Raw genomic sequence first — 22,024 nt, 5'->3', positions numbered from 1 at the left:
CATACCATGAGCTAAGGCTCTCGGAACATGTTATCGCATAAATGACCTTGGATATACAGATATTGGGTAAGCTTTTCCTTCACACATTTGATTAGACCGGAAGGGAGACAAGTTGCGTGACGAGGTCAAAGCAGAACTCTGACGATGCTCCTGAATTTCTGTATCTGAGGAACCTTCTGGAAATAAAATTCTTCTCCTGTGATGAAGATCCTGCCTCCAGGTTTATCCGTCCACTCTTTGGATCTGACTGAAGTGTTGTTTAATACATCAATCCATAATCCATAACCCATTCATCTTTCTGATCGTTGACTTAAATATTCAGGAGTCTTGGTTGTAGAAGCTCCAATCCTGAGGTGATGTTCAACACAGAACCCGTCTAAACAGGATGAGAGAGGTGTCCTGACTTCAGGCTGGTTGAAAACCCTTATCTTCTCAACTTCTCCTGTGTGATGATGATCCTGATAAGGAAGTCAAAGCTGAAGAGGAAGTAGGAATGGCAGGGCTTTGTGCGCCACCTGGTGGTTAGAAACACCTGTGTGTGTTTGTGTGTGTTTAGGTGAACGGAAGAAGCATTGAAGGTCTGAGGCACTCGGAGGTGGTGGAGATAATCCAAGGTGGAGGAGGAGAGACCAAGCTGTTGGTGGTGGATCCGGAAACGGATGCTCTGTTTCAGAAACTCGGCATCACTCCAACTACAGCGCACCTTAATGGTATGGTACAGCATCAGCGCTCAAGTTACACAAGCTGAAAACAAACCTAGACATGTCTGGTCAGGGGAATTAACCTGTCAGTGTCCGGTGTTTAACTTCATGTTTTAATTTTATGATCAACATACGGAGCTAAATTTCTACCAAGGTCATTGATTTCCGAATCGCATATCCTGCCATAAAAACATTTCCTACAAGCCTAGTGACATTTACAAAATCATCAGAATTTTTGATGTTACATTCATCAAGAATGATTTGAGACAGGAAATGATCTCCAGATCAAAATTCAAAACCTTGAACGCATCAGTTAGGTTGAAATATTGACTACTTTCACATTACCCATAATGCTTTGCGCCTTGGGGGGAACCAGGCGCTATATTTGTTTACCGCAGTCATTTCTTCAAATTCACACAGGGGAAAAAATGACTTTTCCTGATTTGAAGTTTTATAGAATACCTAAAGAGGCTAAGCGTCGAAAAGCGTGGGTTAGACAGAATTCACCATCAAAATTTTACGCCAACAGACAACACACGACTGTGTTCTGCACACTTCAGTGGTGGAGTAAAGTCTGATGAGCCAAGTCACGAAGTCTACAACCCGTCTGTCCTTGTGTTTAGTCATAAAAAGTGCAAAAAACAAGGACGAGTCAAAGAACTGAAAAGGAACTTTATTGAAGGATCAATTCCCAGAACAAAGCTCAAACAATGCAGTGTCAGTAAGCATACACGCCCTTCGCCTTTTAGTGTTTATGTAAGGAGATCGAATGTAGTATTTGACCCTGTAGTCCAAACAGCTTCCTATAACAGCCCAAAGATTGTCGTAATCTGGTAGCGTATGAGATCAAATCAAAGTGAAGGAAGTCAAAATCAACGTCAACTTTAAAAATAAGTTTGACAGTTCTCGTGTTTACAGTACTGACTTGACTGAGTGACCGTGAGTTGGCCTAGTGGTTAGCGTGTCCGCCACTCAACCGGGAGATCACGAGTTCTACTCGCGGTTGGGTCAGACCAAAGACCATCATAAAAATGGTACCTACCGTCGTCTGGCAAGGCACGCTGCAATACAGATATGAGTGGGGAAGTCAAACTCTCGCGGTTACCAGAGGACCCGCCCCCCACTGTAACCCTAGCTGTATAGGCGAGAGGTCGAGGGCTATGGAAACAGAGATCGGTGCTGCACCCATACGCCTTAAAGCGGAACTGAAGGCAAATTTTTTCTTGTCAAAATTCTATTTCTCTCATTTTATTAAATATAGAAATGCATTTTTGATCGCTATTTTGTCGCTGCTATAGCGAGTTATGAGTGTTTGAAATATACTCTAATACATCAGTCCATATGTCAAAGCGACGGCCGTAAACGAGATTCGTTGAGACCTGTGCGAGACATCGTAGGACGGAAGTAAAACGTACAGCGGAAATCAAAGTGACCGACGTCTGTCAACGTTGTCAAAAGACGCGCGCGCCCTCTTTCGAATGCTGAAGCCGGAAGTTTTGTTTGTTTTGATAGCAATCAGGAAAGTTTGAAAAAAGTCGTCAGTAATCGTCATTTAAACTTGTTTTTGTGCAATACTTCATTTGGAGAGGGCGGCACGGTGGTGTAGTGGTTAGCGCTGTCGCCTCACAGCAAGAAGGTCCTGGGTTCGAGCCCCGGGGCCGGCGAGGGCCTTTCTGTGTGGAGTTTGCATGTTCTCCCCGTGTCCGCGTGGGTTTCCTCCGGGTGCTCCGGTTTCCCCCACAGTCCAAAGACATGCAGGTTAGGTTAACTGGTGACTCTAAATTGACCGTAGGTGTGAATGTGAGTGTGAATGGTTGTCTGTGTCTATGTGTCAGCCCTGTGATGACCTGGCGACTTGTCCAGGGTGTACCCCGCCTTTCGCCTGTAGTCAGCTGGGATAGGCTCCAGCTCGCCTGCGACCCTGTAGAAGGATAAAGCGGCTAGAGATAATGAGATGAGATGAGACTTCATTTGGAAAACAGTTTTCAAAATGGCGGCACTGACACCTGGATGACACTTGACGTTTCGAAGTCTCGCACAAGTCTCGTGAAGATCGCGCGGATAAGCGACGCCTGCCGTGGACCAAACGAACTAAATTCAACACGGCTAAAAACCCAATAGGCTGATAAGTATCATATTTAACTGCAATTAGCTGCCAATACGAGTCACGATATAAGGTTACTAAAACCGAAAACGTAATTGAATAACACGTTAATTAAGAAATAAAGCAAGTTTAAAAATGACTTCAGTTCTACATTAAAGAGCTGGTTAGTACCGGGACATGAGACTGCCTGGGAAGACCAGATTCTGGTGTGAGAGGGACTTTAAATTCACTGAGTGAATTCCGTGCTCGTGTTCCTGTGCACAAAGCGTTTTGTATTTTCTTAGGGCTTTCTCGTCATAACCAGCAGCCAGCAAAAAACATTTCACTGTGGATTCTTCTATGACCAGTGTCGATCTTTCTCAGCTCTCCTGCAGGTTAGTAACTGTTGGAACATCTGTGTTGACAGATGAAGAAGGCTGCTGACTCACAATCACCCGAAATAGAGATGTTTGAAGCGTTCGATACGATATTTACAAATGCTTTTTTTTTTTTAACCAGTTGATTTCTCACAGTCCACAGAAAGGCTTTGCAGATTTCTTGAAGCCTTGGTTTTGTTAGTTTTGACACCACTTTGAAGGTTTTAGGGAGATTTAAATTCAAAAGATTACTGTCAGTGTGCGATGACGCCGTGTTGTTTAAGCTTGTTTATATTTTAGTTTTACCCCCCAAGGCGCAAAGCATTATGGGTAATGTGAAAGTAGTCAATTACAATATTTCTTACTTTTCATAGAATAGAATAGGGGCAGGGGTGGCATGGTGGTGTAGTGGTTAGCGCTGTCGCCTCACAGCAAGAAGGTCCGGGTTCGAGCTCCGTGGCCGGCGAGGGCCTTTCTGTGCGGAGTTTGCATGTTCTCCCCGTGTCCACGTGGGTTTCCTCCGGGTGCTCCGGTTTCCCCCACAGTCCAAAGACATGCAGGTTAGGTTAACTGGTGACTCTAAATTGAGCGTAGGTGTGAATGTGAGTGTGAATGGTTGTCTGTGTCTATGTGTCAGCCCTGTGATGACCTGGCGACTTGTCCAGGGTGTACCCCGCCTTTCGCCCGTAGTCAGCTGGGATAGGCTCCAGCTTGCCTGTGACCCTGTAGAAGGATAAAGCGGCTAGAGATAATGAGATGAGATGAGAATAGGGGCGGTACTTAAATTCTTACTTTCAATCAGAGGTCAAGAATCACGTTAAACCATTACCAATTAATGTCTTTTATACAACAGTTGAACCGCGAGTTGGCCTAGTGGTTAGTGTTTCCACCTCTTGACCAGGAGATCACAAGTTCTACTTGCGGTTGGGTCAGACCAAAGACCATCATAAAAATGGTCTGGCAAGGCACGCTGCAATATAGATCAAGTAGGGAAGTCAAACTCTCGCGGTTACCAGAGGACACCCCACACACACACACACACACACTGTAACTTTAGGCAAGAAGCCAAGGGCTACGGAAACAAAGATCGGCGCCGCCCAATACACCTTAAAGAGCTGGTTAGTACTGGGACAGGAGACTGCCTGGGAAGACCAGATTCTGGCGTGAGAGGGACTTTGACTTTGATACAACAATTAGTTCTGGCTCACTAATTTGATTGGATAAGCAACATTCCAGGAGTGCTGATATTTAGTATAACAGTATTGGGACATTCCACGGTTGCCCCTCTTCCACCAACAGGGAACGGGTTCTGTTCTGATTCATGCACCAAACTTTGAACCGTTCAGAGCATTTCGGCCAAAAATAAATCAGTTCGAAACCTTGTTTGAAAAGTTGGTTCCCAACTGGAACCAAAATACAGCTGGTTTTTCCAGCATGAACTGTGATGACATCAGTGGGTGTGTCATTAGTTTGGAGAGGAAGCAGAGCACAGGAATTGGGAATGCAACGGAAAAGAAAAATAATGGACTAATATCTGTGATAACAGAACAAAAGCTCGGAGGTAACCACTGAGCTCCGCCCTCAGTTCATGACGCATCCTTGATTACAATGCATATGTGTCAACCTATACGGAATGTCCGTATTTTATACGGATTTGATTCAATAAACGTAGTATATGGGCGTCCAAATAAAGTTATACGGATTCTTTAAAAAAACTTCAATATTTATTTAGAGCTATAATCAATTCCCACGATGATAAAAGAGCGCATAACATTTACAAACGTACTGTACACCACAGACAGCCAGTAAAGAGTCTTATGAAATTGTGCGTTATCTTGTGGTAGCGAGACTTTGTTACACTTTTGATCATGCGCACACCGCATTGCCAGAATCCCGCCAACCGGGAAGTAACATTTTGTTTGAAAAGCGTATTTCCACCTGAGCGACTTTCACTAGCGACTGAAAAGATTCTGAATGGGCACTCCGGCAAGATCAACACAGACACTTGCTGTGACGTGCAGCCTCGTGAGGTATTGGTGCAGAGTGCTAAAAAAAGCTGTCATGGAGTACAATTCAGAACATTAGAGTGACACTTTGTGTTTTTTTGTCGAACATTGGAGCTTTGTATTCATTCTGAAGGTTTATTGTTATTAATATTGAATAAAAAGTAACTGGGATATATCATTGTTATTTATCATTCAAATTTTAGGTAAATTATTTTAATTTGCATCTTATACGGATTTTATAAGGGAAATACGGATTTTGGAGGTTGGTTATACAGGTTTGATTGACCAAAGGTTGACAAGTATGACAATGGTTCCATTCAAAATTGGTGAAAATGTGGGTTGGTTCACGAGCTGGGACCAAGGTTCAAAGAACCCTAAATGGAACCGGTTCGAGAACCCGTTCCCTGTTGGTTGAAAACGGGTGACAGTGGATCACTCTGCTCATCCGTGTAAAACACCGCTTAGTTCAAAACGGTTACTACGGTAAAACAGTGTTAGTGATATCATCAGTGGGCCCATCAAACGATCTTTTCCAGGAAGATAACTTTTGACCTAAAATATGAAAGCTCGTCAGATGAAGATGAAAATGAAGAAGGGACGCCAGTTTCACCAGAAGCTCCTTTAACAGGAATGTACAAATCAGTGTGAACTAGCTGACGTGCTGTAAAGTCGGTGTGGCTTCTTTGGGATCGATTTTCATTCGCGGAATAAAAATAAACAGGACATTTGTCCAAATTGTGTCCCAAATATCACTTCCTCGATATTACGTTCTTGTTTACAGAAGTGTTCTTGTACACTCAAGGTTGTACTCTGTTGTACTGAATATCACAGCTGTGCTGATGTTCAAGTACAACGGCACTCCCTTTTGTCTGATATCGTTTTACTATACTATGTAACCATGGTAACCATGGTCTGAATTTATATTTAACTGGAAGCTTTACTCATCATACAATAGTAACAATGACCAGCACGTTTTTAATTCATCGAATTAAAAACAACAAGAACAGAGCAACATGCGTATAATGGTAGCTAAATGAGCAAGACGTTTCCAAAGCCAATATGTATTTAAACTCTGGTCAGTAGGCGTGGTCTAATCTAAGCACCACCCACCATCAGAAAATACCTCGGGAACTAAAAGCATCCTTGGTGAGCAGAAGGTCCTGATTTTGACACGTAACGTCTGAGGTATCCAAACCTGAAGAGTTTCTGATCAGTGTTTTGTTTTTCTTTTTAACAGAGGACTGCGTGGACGGTCCACTCATAAAGAGTCCAACCTCAACCTGTCCAATCACAGACAGCTCTGCGTCTCCGACACAAATTCCCAACGGCCTGCAGGTCCAACCGCCAGTCACGAACCTCACTCTGACGGATCCACCAACCAGAAACGGCTCTCTGAAGCACCAGAGTCACGGAAGCTCCGCCTCCTCCAGGTCCATCACTTCAGAGATGAGCGTGGAGCTGAGCAGCTCTGATACCACCAACAAGGTGTGTGTGTGTGTGTGTGTGTGTGTGTGTGTGTGTGTGTGTGTGTGTACTAGAGGAAGTGCACCAGCCAAATCCAACCACCAAGAAAACCATCCAAGTAACTAAACAACAGAAAGGAAACGGATATTACATGAATAAAATGTAACATAGCATATAAAAGTAGATTATAATGAAAGTAAGAGTAAATTATAGAAAACGAAACAGTACTAGAGCGGCGGCTACAATTATCGACAGTCCATAATTATCGACACCTTTTCAGATTTACCAATAAAAAACAATTTTACAAAGGTGAGTTTCAGTTCCAACAGTTAGTATTGGTTAATTAATCAAGCGGAAGACCCGCCCCCCTCGCCCTTTGATCTTGTCGTCTGATGACACCGCTCATTACCTGAGATGGAATTTTTTTCAGCACGATCAGCAGTTTTTCGGAAAACCCGGATGTTATCATCGCAGGTGAGCATGGTGGAAAGATCATGGACATGTTTTTACTGATCAAATTCACCGATATTTCATGATCTCCTCCTACTTTGCTTCTTATTCTTTCGTTCAACAGACGCCATTTTGTATCTAAAAGCGTGTTTGAGAAGTCACGTGTCGTGAGGTGTCGATAATAGTGATCACTTTCACCGGTGTCCACCATTACCGACACCCTGTGGAATTAAGGGACATTTACAACTGTTATGGATCCATCTTTGTGAAGTAGATGAAGTACTTTAAAAAATACTTCAAAGTGCTATGATTTTATAATAATTATTTTTCTGATTCATAAGATAATGGAGTGTTTATAGAGTATTTGGAATCCGATTGCAATAAATAAAATTAGAGCAGAATTAAATTCCTAGCATATAAAAAAATTGCATGCTTGAAATATTCAGATTTTTCTATTCCATTTAGATTTTTTTTTTTTTGCAGTTTGTTTAAATATCGACCACATATTACAATATCAGTAGATATTTTATATTTTGGCTCAAGGAATGAGATGCGACCTTTGACCCGGATGTTCATGTGGTTACGATGTCAATTCCCTGTTGGGATTTATTGGTAAACTACAAAACTAGAAATTAATACAAACAACAACGAATGATTAAGAAAATGTGATCTACGGAAATATTTAGAAAGCGGGTAGAAAGTGGAACAAAAAGATTTTCTGACGCAGGTTAAACATTACCAGTTCATTTGTTTACAAATATTAGAATGACTTCCTCATTTACATAAACACTGACATCGATATATTTATATAAAAGATATTTTGGACTAAATATAAGTCTATGGAAAACAAATTTTAAATAAAAACTGTTTTGTTAACTTAAGACCACATACCCATTATCATCTTATAAATAATCATCTGGGTGTCTATAATTGTGGAAAGGTGTCGATAACTGTGGACAAAGGTGTCAATAATTGTGGAACGGTGTTGATAACTGCGGACAAAGGTGTCGATAATTGCGGAACGGTGTCGATAATTGCGGACAAACGCGTCGATAATTCCGGAACGATGTCGATAACTGTGGACAAAGGTGTTGATGATTGCGGAACGGTGTCGATAACTGTGGACAAAGGTGTCGATAATTGCGGAACGGTGTCGATAATTGCGGACAAAGGCGTCGATAATTGCGGAACGGTGTCGATAACTGTGGACAAAGGTGTCGATAATTGCGGAACGGTGTCGATAATTGCGGACAAAGGCGTCGATAATTGCGGAACGGTGTCGATAACTGTGGACAAAGGTGTCGATAATTGCGGAACGGTGTCGATAACTGTGGACAAAGGTGTCGATAATTGTAGAACGGTGTCGATAATTGCGGACAAAGGTGTCGATAATTGCGGAACGGTGTCGATAACTGTGGACAAAGGTGTCGATAATTGCGGAACGGTGTTGATAACTGTGGACAAAGGTGTCGATAATTGCGGAACAGTGTCGATAACTGTGGACAAAGGTGTCAATGATTGTAGAATGGTTTCGATAACTGCGGACAAAGGTGTCAATAATTGCGGAACGGTGTCGATAACTGTGGACAAAGGTGTCGATAATTGCGGAACGGTGTCGATAATTGCGGACAAAGGCGTCGATAATTGCGGAACGGTGTCGATAACTGTGGACAAAGGTGTCGATAATTGCGGAACGGTGTCGATAACTGCGGACAAAGGTGTCGATAATTGTAGAGCGGTGTCGATAATTGCGAAACGGTGTCAATAACTGTGGACAAAGGTGTCGATTATTGCAAAACGGTGTCTAACTGTGGACAAAGGTGTTGATAATTGTAGAACGGAGTCGATAACTGTGGACAAAGGTGTCGATAATTGCAGAAAGGTGTCAATAATTGCGGAACGGTGTCGATAATTGCGGACAAACGCGTCGATAATTCCGGAACGATGTCGATAACTGTGGACAAAGGTGTTGATGATTGCGGAACGGTGTCGATAACTGTGGACAAAGGTGTCGATAATTGCGGAACGGTGTCGATAATTGCGGACAAAGGCGTCGATAATTGCGGAACGGTGTCGATAACTGTGGACAAAGGTGTCGATAATTGCGGAACGGTGTCGATATCTGTGGACAAAGGTGTCGATAATTGTAGAACGGTGTCGATAATTGCGGACAAAGGTGTCGATAATTGCGGAACGGTGTCGATAACTGTGGACAAAGGTGTCGATAATTGCGGAACGGTGTTGATAACTGTGGACAAAGGTGTCGATAATTGCGGAACGGTGTCGATAACTGTGGACAAAGGTGTCAATGATTGTAGAATGGTTTCGATAACTGCGGACAAAGGTGTCAATAATTGCGGAACGGTGTCGATAACTGTGGACAAAGGTGTCGATAATTGCGGAACGGTGTCGATAATTGCGGACAAAGGCGTCGATAATTGCGGAACGGTGTCGATAACTGTGGACAAAGGTGTCGATAATTGCGGAACGGTGTCGATAACTGCGGACAAAGGTGTCAATAATTGTAGAGCGGTGTCGATAATTGCGAAACGGTGTCAATAACTGTGGACAAAGGTGTCGATAATTGCAAAACGGTGTCTAACTGTGGACAAAGGTGTTGATAATTGTAGAACGGAGTCGATAACTGTGGACAAAGGTGTCGATAATTGCAGAAAGGTGTCAATAATTGCGGAACGGTGTCGATAATTGCGGACAAACGCGTCGATAATTCCGGAACGATGTCGATAACTGTGGACAAAGGTGTTGATGATTGCGGAACGGTGTCGATAACTGTGGACAAAGGTGTCGATAATTGCGGAACGGTGTCGATAATTGCGGACAAAGGCGTCGATAATTGCGGAGCGGTGTCGATAACTGTGGACAAAGGTGTCGATAATTGCGGAATGGTGTCGATAACTGTGGACAAAGGTGTCGATAATTGTAGAACGGTGTCGATAATTGCGGAACGGTGTCGATAACTGTGGACAAAGGTGTCGATAATTGCGGAACGGTGTTGATAACTGTGGACAAAGGTGTCGATAATTGCGGAACGGTGTCGATAACTGTGGACAAAGGTGTCAATGATTGTAGAATGGTTTCGATAACTGCGGACAAAGGTGTCAATAATTGCGGAACGGTGTCGATAACTGTGGACAAAGGTGTCGATGATTGTAGAACAGTGTCGATAACTGCGGACAAAGGTGTTGATAATTGCTGAACGGTGTCGATAACTGTGGACAAAGGTGTCGATAACTGTGGACAAAGGTGTCGATAACTGTGGACAAAGGTGTCGATAACTGTGGACAAAGGTGTCAATAACTGTGGACAAAGGTGTCGATAATTGCGGAATGGTGTCGATAACTGTGGACAAAGGTGTCGATAATTGTAGAACGGTGTCGATAATTGCGGAACGGTGTCGATAACTGTGGACAAAGGTGTCGATAATTGCGGAACGGTGTTGATAACTGTGGACAAAGGTGTCGATAACTGCAGACAAAGGTGTCGATAATTGCGGAACGGTGTCGATAACTGCAGACAAAGGTGTCGATAATTGCGGAACGGTGTCGATAACTGTGGACAAAGGTGTCGATGATTGTAGAATGGTTTCGATAACTGCGGACAAAGGTGTCAATAATTGCGGAACGGTGTCGATAACTGTGGACAAAGGTGTCAATGATTGTAGAACAGTGTCGATAACTGCGGACAAAGGTGTTGATAATTGCGGAACAGTGTTGATAACTGTGGACAAAGGTGTCAATGATTGTAGAACAGTGTCAATAGCTGCGGACAAAGGTGTCAATAATTGCGGAATGGTGTCGATAACTGTGGACAAAGGTGTCGATGATTGTAGAACAGCATCAATAACTGTGGACAAAGGTGTCGATAATTGCTGAACGGTGTCGATAACTGTAGACAAAGGTGTCGATAACTGTGGACAAAGGTGTCGATAACTGTGGACAAAGGTGTCGATAATTGCGGAACGGTGTCGATAACTGTGGACAAAGGTGTCGATAACTGTGGACAAAGGTGTCGATAATTGCGGAACGGTGTCGATAACTGTGGACAAAGGTGTCGATAATTGTAGAACTGTGTCGATAATTGCGGACAAAGGTGTCGATAATTGCGGAACGGTGTTGATAACTGCAGACAAAGGTGTCGATAATTGCGGAACGGTGTCGATAACTGTGGACAAAGGTGTCGATGATTGTAGAATGGTTTCGATAACTGCGGACAAAGGTGTCAATAATTGCGGAACGGTGTCGATAACTGTGGACAAAGGTGTCGATGATTGTAGAACAGTGCCGATAACTGCGGACAAAGGTGTTGATAATTGCGGAACAGTGTTGATAACTGTGGACAAAGGTGTCAATGATTGTAGAACAGTGTCAATAGCTGCGGACAAAGGTGTTGATAATTGCGGAATGGTGTCGATAACTGTGGACAAAGGTGTTGATTGTAGAACAGCGTCAATAACTGTGGACAAAGGTGTCGATAATTGCTGAACGGTGTCAATAACTGTGGACAAAGGTGTCAATAATTGTGCAACGGTGTCGATAACTATGAACAAAGGTGTCGATAATTGTGGAACGACGTCACATGATCTGATATGCTAAGTAATCGGGAATCAACTAATTTTTTTTCCAGTGGAAGTTTGAGTAATTATTCATGCACAATTTACATATTGAAAGTCTTTTCTACTTTTGCAACGGCCAAAAGATCGTTAAGGTGTCAATAATTGCTCTATAATATTTTTCCGTGAAAAAAAGCATTATTGTTAATATACATGTCTAGGCTGCAATAAATCATTCATTTTAAGCTTTTTACACTATAAAAATCTTCACAAGTGAAAATATCTTGAAAATGCTTGAATATATTTCACATTTCTAATCATGAGATTATTTTACATTTTCACACTTTAACTTTTCTTATTCCATTGGCAGATGACAGTAAAAAAAAAGTCTAGAAATAATGATATACTTGGTTTATTTTTCAGATATTATGTCTGTTTTATTGTGTAAAATATTAATCTAGACAACAGACCTTAACTGTACTTGCAGGACATGCCCACTACAGGACACGCCCACTTCTCAGAGCCGCCATCTTGCACACTATGGGAGCCTAGGGTTTGGAACTTCCAGCTGTTATGTGTTACCTCAGTGGGTGTGTCAGAAACAAAAAGTGGGTGTGTCTTGTGGTCTATGAGACTGTAGACAGATCCTTCTCTGTTTTTTCTTTCGCAGGTGTTGGATCCAGAGCAGCGTAAGTGTAACAGCGCCCCCGGTGTGCAGGAGGTACCGGTGATAAAGGATTTGGACCCGTTGTGGGCGAGCGGCCTGCACCTGAGCCCCACGGCAGCCGAAGCCAGGCAGAAGGTCCAGGCGAAGAAGGGCAACAAGAGAGCGCCCCCTATGGCCTGGAACAAGAAATACGAGCTCTTTAGTAACTTCTGAGCTGTTCAGTTGTTCAAAACAAAAAACAAAACAAAACAGATCCTTAAATATTTTACCTGGGGACAAGGAAAAGGGGAAGGAGAATACTACAATATTAATTTGAAAAGTAAGAGTGTAAAGGTGAAGAAGTGAAAGTAAAAAGCTGAGATTGGAAACTGAAGGTGAATGAAAAAAGGGAATCAGACATCAGGATGTAGTAGTGAGCAAGAAATCCAGGTGTTTACTGACGTGACTGACAATGATATAAAAACACATTATATGAGGGAGAGAGAGAGAGAAAGTTGTAAGCCGCATTAATTCATTTAAAATTCAAAAGTGAAATCAAAAATACTCCAATCCTCCCTGAACTTCTCTTACTTTCCTTGTTCAGGAGTTTTTGGGAAAGTCGTGTTAGCTGTCAGGATCCGTGAGTTTCATCACAGAAGACGAGCCATTTTATTACAGATATATAGAAATAAATTAATACGGTTAGAAAGCACTGGATTGGGATCTGCTGCTAAATATTATATTTGATAGTTTTAAATCTATACTGCCTTTCAGATTTTTCAAGTGTAGGTCATAAACAGAATTTTCCCCGACACTTGATTATTTTTGTTTCGTGACCGAAAGCTACTGAATTCGAATCACAGACTTCCAATTTTATTAGTTTTTTTTAAATAGAACAATGAATGAATTTAAGGCCACGTGGCTCTATTTTTTCCTGCTTCACCATGACGCAATACAAGATACTCCATCATGCATCACATCACGTGGTGGGCTTTCCCCGTTTGCGCAAGGCATTGTGGGATACAAATTTGAAACAGGAGAGAAAAATGGAGGACGTGAGTGGGCGAACGAAACGTGAAAGACCGACTACAGTACCGGAAAGAAAGTGAGAAGAAGACGTTATGTTATATACGAAGGAAAGGGAACGCAGGAAATATCAAGCTAATAAATATCGGCGCTCAGCGAGCACCTCGGTGTGATCAGCTGTTCGTTTAGCGACAGAATGATGGAACTGTCAGTGCACGCTCAAAGGGAAACCTGCGCAACACACACACACGGACTTCCTCTGTCTGCTTGACTGCGCGAAGCGAGCGATTTCATGCACGTTATTTGCTTTAATCGCCTCAAATTAAATAACTTCCCAGCCACAGAATGGCCTGATATTTTGTGAGATATTACAGAGATAAACCTATATCACAATGACCACATTTCAGACGGAACTAAATTTCACTGATTTTATGAAATCAAAAGGCCGACCAGCTTTAAAAAAATGTATTTCAAACTTCGAAAGTGGCATGTAAATGTAATCACTTTGCGTCACAGACTTGCGTCATTTATCTACACCAAGTCACATAAAATACTTTGTTTTAAAATTGATAAAATAAATCACAATCCCACCTTCCCTTTGAATAGTTTTAGACCAAACTTCGGAGCATCTTTACTGCTTTTTTTTTTTAGGAACAGCATTTTTCTTTCTTTCATCATTTGTAATTCTTCCTCACTTACGGTGACGAAGCGATCGGCCACCATTTTGCCGAGTCGCATGAGGTGATAATCGAGAAATAGTCCGAATCTTTCGGCCAATCAGAGTGAGCAATTTTCTATGATCAGCTGCCTATTTATACTAAACAGTATTCAGGACACAACCCCAGCATCCCCAGTGTCAGTTATATCAGTGGTTATAAATGATTCATAATCAGAATAAAAGGATCGAATAATAATTTGAATCAATGTACATCGTCATGTTTTTAAAATTTGGAATTGTATTTGCAAAATATCAACAACAAAAAAAAACCCGCATTCTATTCGCATATACCGTACAAATGTCGCTAGAATTTGAAAAAAATTCCAATTCTTTGCCTTTCTAAAGTTTTCTTAGGCGAGGGGGGTTTTTTTTGGACAATCTTGGGATTTTATTAACGTTAGCTTGTACCAAATATCCACACGCTCAAAAACAATCTCGTTCATAACTAAACGTTCAATAAATGTTTTTGAAATGTTACAAAACATTTCCACGTGGACACGTTTTTAGCAGAAGCGTACTTTTCCTCTTGAATTACACGAGGAGTATACGAGCGCCATCATTTCTGATACGATCTCTAATGAAGAGAAAGCTTTAAAAAACTCCCACATGCACACATTCGCAGCGACTGACTGAATGTTTATTATTCCTGATATATTACTTTTTAACTCATAATCACAAACATATCCTGCATTTAGGAATGACTAACACTTTAACGTTTGATTTTTTAAAAAGAAATTTGATACGAATTTATTGAGGATTTAATACGTTTTACGTATACGATATACTGTGATTTATACTGGAGTTCATCTAAAACACTGGATTTTATCGCGAGGTTTTTTTCAAAACATCTCAGGATCAACAAGCTACGCAGTGACAAATCGAAATATTACAAAAAAAACAGCACAGTAAATATGATGACACTAAAATATATTACTGTAAAATAATCGAGTACTAATACATTGTTGTTGTTGTTTTTAAATAAGGAAATTTTAAGCCTGTGTTATAATGATAATGAGTCTAATAAACAAATATATCTTTCAGGAATAGTTAATAAATTAAAACAAACACTTTCTGAAATATTATCACATATTGTATGCTTACATTTTAAAATAAGCTTTACTAAAAAATTTCATCACATTATAAAATTTACAGGATGCTTTCCAGACATTTTATTTTATAATATATATATATATACACAGACACACATATATTATATGATATGTTCTATATATTTTTGTATTTTACAACTCAATATAAAAGATGCAAAAAAAAATTATTATTAATTTCAGTCTTTGGGTGAATTTCCTTAAATCAAGTCCTTTTTTTTAATTTACTTGTTTGTTGTAGTTTTATTTTGCAAATTGTCTTCTGAAAACTGTCCCAGTTTATTCCGTCACAATCACGTTTTCACAAGTACATTTTATATTCAGTGACACACAATTTAACTAGAACATTTCCTCGTTGAATGAAAATATACCCCACTTAGGCATAATAATTAGATAGATAGATAGATAGATAGATAGATAGATAGATAGAGAGAGAGAGAGAGAGTGGGGGGAAAAGCCCCCCTTAAGGAAAATTCAGTTTTTCTCCAAGTTGAAATGAACCATGTGTTTAGTTTTAATCATAGTTTTTGACAACAGTGACATGAACAATAATGCCACCTAAAGTTTGCCTAAAGTTAATACTTAATTTTTTTTTTAACAAAAAGAAACATTGTGCCAAGGGGGCCTTCCCCCCCCCAGTGGGGTAAAAGGCCCCCTGAGGTGGGGCAATAGGCCCCCTCACTCAAAAAAAGCTGTTTGGATAGCAAAAGTGTTTACTTAAGCCTATAATGTGAAAGAAACAAGAAAATATCCCTGAATTAATGAATAGATGCATTATTTTATTATATTTCGCATTTTAATTTCAATATAATTTTGTGTGGATTGAACATGAATTAACAAAGAACAAGTGCATCAATAAATAATGCTAATTGAATCAATGAATTCATTAGCTATCTGCTATTCAGAAATGTATGAAATAGCTACAGTAATTATGATAAAAGGAAACGATGCCCCCTGGGGGCCATTTACCCCGCCATTAAGGGGGCATTTTACCCCACAGACTACACTTTTACAAAAAAGGGTCTTACTTTCAAAATGTGATTCAACTTTTTATACCTAATGTATTTTTTTAACGTACTGACTTGTCTACTCATACCACATACACAGCTGTGATATCTGACGAAATAGCAGCTATCTAAATACAGTTTTACTGATATCTGAAAATTATATCACTTACCATGAAATTTGATTTCTCTCCACTGTGTTGCTGATATGCGATCCACAGTGGATATTTGTATATCCCCGTTGTCAAGCCAGTCCATAGCAACAAGAGAAATGTAACTTTGTGCCATCTGGTGGTTATTTTGGGTAAAACAGGCCGGGGGCGTATTACCCCACGGGGGCGTATTACCCCACTCTATATATACACTAGGGTGCATCAGTTGCCCTCACTTTCATAAAATCTGATGCATTTTTGTTTGGGTGTTCCTTTTCACCAATAAAGACATCCTGTAAAATTTTTTGACCATATTCAAAAGTCTAATGGTGGCACCATGAGGTTCATTTTTTGCCAAAAAACGCTTATTTTATGTTTTCGCATAAGGTTTGAATCACAACGTTGGACTCCATTTATTGATTTCTTGTGAGCCAGAGATCATGTTCAGAACCTTTGCAAGGGATTGAGAAGCATTAATGTGATTCATAATACATTTGTATTGTTTAAAAGTAGTTGAACAATGATTCAATGAACAGCTAAAACTCAAACTGTGCTTGATAATATATTTAGAATATGTACTAAAAATGTGTATCTAAGATATTTGGTATACTCTATAAGGTGCCATCATGAAAAGTGATTGAAATTTTGTCATAAAAGTCATAAAATAGCAGCTTTTTCCATAACTTTGAGCTCCTGGTGCCACCATTAAACTTTTGAATTTTGTCAAAATATTTCACCCAGTGTGTTTTCTTACCAAAAGGAACATAAAAACAAAAATGCATCATGATCGGAGGAACTTTTCATTTTTAGAGGGCAACTGATGCACCCTAATATATACATACACATATGGTATATATTATACGGACACGAGAGTTTTACTGGGAAATACGTCACTCACGACTCGCATTTTTCATCCGAGCTCCATCCGGGACATGGAGAACCAAAACCAGGACATAAATCTCTATCTGTCACTCGTGAGGAAATCGATGAGTGAGTTGTTTTGATAAATTTGGGGACTTTTTGTTTGTGAATGTGTCAATATAATAAAAAGAAAATCACACGTTGGATTGAAGATATGAAGTTTATCTTCTCGTGTTGAAAAACTCGCATTTTTCATCCAAAATACATCACGGATCTGAGTATTGGCTGGGTTTTTTTTCGTGGTATATCAGATATATTCCATTCAGCTAGCATGATAATGAATGAACAAGTCGAAGACGAGTAGCTGAATGGAATATATCTGATATACCATGAAAAAAAGCCAGCCAATAATATTATTATTATAATACATACACATTCCTTTCGGGTGTTCAATGTGTCTTTCTCTGTCAAAATTCTCTCAAAATCTTCCGTATTTAACAAAGTAAACCTGGTGGCCATGTTTGTTTATTTACAAATTGTCCCAGTCGCTCACTCGCTAGCACGGAAATTTTACGTCTCCGATGTGTGCCGTCATGTTGTCTTGACAACCATGCAATATCATAAACCATATTCAACACTCGTTCTCTATTGGACAGAGTGACGTAATACACATAGGGTAAGCGATATGCTAACAATATTGCATGCTATCAAACCAACTGAATGAAACACGCTCGAAGAGAACAGAACACGTGTTTTCATTCCATCGAAAAAGTGTCCTGGATGTATAATAATTCCCCGCCGAGTTGTCAAAATGGCGAGCCAGTTCAAAATTAAAATTCTGTTGATTAACTTGTGTCCATATAATATAAAGAACATTACATGGTGGCGCAAAGATATGAAGTTTATCTTCTCGTGATATATACACATTCACCACTCGAAGATAAACGTCATATCTTCACGCAACTGTGTAAGATCCTCTTGAACTAGCCACTAATCAATGACGTTGTCGTGTCACTTTAATCAAATCTAATGTCAACCCACAACTCTTTTGGATCGTTTTGCTGGAAGCACACAAGACTGGTTTAGACCTTATTGTGTTTTTCTTTTCATTTGACAGCTGCTGATTTTTTTAACAACGTTCTGGCATCTTTCTTTCTCCTGCTATTAGCTACATTACATCTCTTCAGGTTAATTTCCACGCTGAAACACATTAAATATGTTTATATTAAAAGACCTGATGTGATGTGTGTGGTAATTCGGTTGTGTGTCTCTCTGATGACTTGCTTGTTTTTAACTGAAAAAAATATTTCAACAATTTGAAACAGGGGCGGCACGGTGCTGTAGTGGTTAGCGCTGTCGCCTCACAGCAAGAAGGTCCGGGTTCGAGCCCCGTGGCCGGCGAGGGCCTTTCTGTGTGGAGTTTGCATGTTCTCCCCGTGTCCGCGTGGGTTTCCTCCGGGTGCTCCGGTTTCCCCCACAGTCCAAAGACATGCAGGTTAGGTTAACTGGTGACTCTAAATTGACCGTAGGTGTGAATGTGAGTGTGAATGGTTGTCTGTGTCTATGTGTCAGCCCTGTGATGACCTGGCGACTTGTCCAGGGTGTACCCCGCCTTTCGCCCGTAGTCAGCTGGGATAGGCTCCAGCTTGCCTGCGACCCTGTAGAAGGATAAAGCGGCTAGAGATAATGAGATGAGATGAATTTGAAACAGAAGTGATAACAGTCAGGATTTGCTGTTAGCGCCTGAAAAGAAAAGAACGAGAGTTTTTTTTTTTCCCCTCATCGCTCGTAATTTTCCAGTGAGGTTCAATATCATGAGAAATCTAGCGTAGATGTCGTAGAGATGGCGGTGAAAATGCTGGACCCAATGTCCCAGAATGCAATGCAGTAATGTATGATGCTGACTCGACAAGCATGATTATGTTGTAGGCAATTTTAGACAGACAGACAGACAGAGTCCTTTACTGATCCATGAGAGAAACATTTGTTGCAGCAGTACAATAAACACCAAAAAAATAAAAAATACAAGCACACAGACAACAGACGTCCTCAAACACCAGTAAACTTGAGTAAATAAAAATAGAACTAAAATGAAATGCTGAGCAACAACAAAACCAAGTGCAAGGTGAGAAAGCTGGACAGACTAAATGACTAAAGCGCCGCTGCATCGCTCTCCAGGTGCAGCAGAAGCGAGGGTTAGATCCCTCTACACTATGAATGGCATTCTGGGTAACACAAGAAACTCTTAACTGGGGTGAAAATAAACCAACAAAAACCTTTATTATGAAATACGTACATGTTGGATGCCATTGATGATCAGAAGCTAATTATAGGTTGAGGTACAGTGGTGCTTGAAAGTTTGTGAACCCTTTAGAATTTTCTATATTTCTCCAAAAATATGACCTAAAACATCATCAGATTTTCACACAAGTCCTAAAAGTAGATAAAGAGAACCCAGTTAAACAAATGAGGCAAAAATATTATACTTGGTCATTTATTTATTGAGGAAAATAATCCAATATTACATATCTGTGAGTGGCAAAAGTATGTGAACCTCTAGGATTAGCAGTTAATTTGAAGGTGAAATTAGAGTCAGGTGTTTTCAATTAATGGGATGACAATCAGGTGTGAGTGGGCACTCTGTTTTATTTAAAGAACAGGGATCTATCAATCAAAGTCTGATCTTCACAACACGTTTGTGGAAGTGTATCATGGCACGAACAAAGGAGATTTCTGAGGACCTCAGAAAAAGCGTTGTTGATGCTCATCAGGCTGGAAAAGGTTACAAAACCATCTCTAAAGAGTTTGGACTCCACCAATCCACAGTCAGACAGATTGTGTACAAATGGAGGAAATTCAAGACCATTGTTACCCTCCCCAGGAGTGGTCCACCAACAAAGATCACTCCAAGAGCAAGGTGTGTAATAGTCAGCGAGGTCACAAAGGACCCCAGGGTAACTTCTAAGCAACTGAAGGCCTCTCTCACATTGGCTAATGTTAATGTTCATGAGTCCACCATCAGGAGAACACTGAACAACAATGGTGTGCATGGCAGGATTGCAAGGAGAAAGCCACTGCTCTCCAAAAAGAACATTGCTGCTCATCTGCAGTTTGCTAAAGATCATGTGGACAAGCCAGAAGGCTATTGGAAAAATGTTTTGTGGACAGATGAGACCAAAATAGAACTTTTTGGTTTAAATGAGAAGCGTTATGTTTGGAGAAAGGAAAGCACTGCATTTCAGCATAAGAACCTTATCCCATCTGTGAAACATGGTGGTGGTAGTATCATGGTTTGGGCCTGTTTTGCTGCATCTGGGCCAGGACGGCTTGCCATCATTGATGGAACAATGAATTCTGAATTATACCAGCGAATTCTAAAGGAAAATGTCAGGACATCTGTCCATGAACTGAATCTCAAGAGAAGGTGGGTCATGCAGCAAGACAACGACCCTAAGCACACAAGTTGTTCTACAAAAGAATGGTTAAAGAAGAATAAAGTTAATGTTCTGGAATGGCCAAGTCAAAGTCCTGACCTTAATCCAATGGAAATGTTGTGGAAGGACCTGAAGCGAGCAGTTCATGTGAGGAAACCCACCAACATCCCAGAGTTGAAGCTGTTCTGTATGGAGGAATGGGCTAAAATTCCTCCAAGCCGGTGTGCAGGACTGATCAACAGTTACCGCAAACATTTAGTTGCAGTTATTGCTGCACAAGGGGGTCACACCAGATACTGAAAGCAAAGGGTCACATACTTTTGCCACTCACAGATATGTAATATTGGATCATTTTCCTCAATAAATAAATGATCGAGTATAATATTTTTGCCTCATTTGTTTAACTGGGTTCTCTTTATCTACTTTTAGGACTTGTGTGAAAATCTGATGATGTTTTAGGTCATATTTATGCAGAAATATAGAAAATTCTCAAGGGTTCACAAACTTTCAAGCACCACTGTAGTTCAGTAAACTACCCTCACTTGGCATTTTATTAGGAACATCCGTAAACCATCCACCTGCTGTTTTATTTTCTCAGGGGCAAAGACAGGTTTTTAATTTGGGCACCATGGCGAGCGTAGCGAGCCAAAAAAAATTTTTTTTTAACTATTTTCGCACGTAGCATGACGAAAATTTTTGACGTATCATTTTTAGTAATTTTTTTTAACCAATTATAAATATATCGAGCAATAAAAATAATAGAAATTACATAATCATGTGCAAGTATAAAGTAGTGCTGTATCTAAAAAGTCAAAAGTTTTCTCCAACATTCTGAATCAATAAAAAAGATAAAAATAGTTCATGAATTTTTTATATGCATGAACAATGGGAAACAATATGTAATATCAATCTATTTGCAGAAGAGTACGGGCAGCAGAGAACTTTAAAATAAACTAATAACTGGATTTTTAATTGTGTGCAGCCCTTAAAGAATAATAAAGAATAATTATTATTATAATTAAATGTATGAGTTAAGCCATGTTTTTAAACATCTCATCTCATTATCTGTAGCCGCTTTATCCTGTTCTACAGGGTCGCAGGCAAGCTGGAGCCTATCCCAGCTGACTACGGGCGAAAGGCGGGGTACACCCTGGACAAGTCGCCAGGTCATCACAGGGCTGACACATAGACACAGACAACCATTCACACTCACATTCACACCTACGCTCAATTTAGAGTCACCAGTTAACCTAACCTGCATGTCTTTGGACTGTGGGGGAAACCGGAGCACCCGGAGAAAACCCACGCGGACACGGGGAGAACATGCAAACTCCGCACAGAAAGGCCCTCGCCGGCCACGGGGCTCGAACCCGGACCTTCTTGCTGTGAGGCGACAGTGCTAACCACTACACCACCGTGCCGCCCA

The 22,024-nt window shown here is 40.5% G+C and overlaps 1 protein-coding gene across 2 annotated transcripts in view; it reads left to right on the top strand.

Annotated features, from left to right (window-relative positions):
* Positions 1–14,237, top strand: part of LOC132866379 (mucin-2) — a 28,310-nt gene extending 14,073 nt beyond the window's left edge. For both annotated transcript variants that reach the window (XM_060899128.1, XM_060899129.1), the window contains 3 exons: positions 557–710; positions 6,405–6,652; positions 12,322–14,237. In XM_060899128.1, the coding sequence (XP_060755111.1) occupies positions 557–710; positions 6,405–6,652; positions 12,322–12,531 (612 nt within the window). In that variant the 3' untranslated portion in view covers positions 12,532–14,237. The remainder of the gene's footprint in view (positions 1–556; positions 711–6,404; positions 6,653–12,321) is intronic.
* Positions 14,238–22,024: the final 7,787 nt, after the last annotated feature.

The sequence above is a fragment of the Neoarius graeffei genome, chromosome 18 (assembly GCF_027579695.1).
Source record: "Neoarius graeffei isolate fNeoGra1 chromosome 18, fNeoGra1.pri, whole genome shotgun sequence".
In the NCBI taxonomy this organism is placed as follows: Eukaryota; Metazoa; Chordata; class Actinopteri; order Siluriformes; family Ariidae; genus Neoarius; species Neoarius graeffei.
This window is presented reverse-complemented; position numbering and strand designations above follow the sequence as displayed.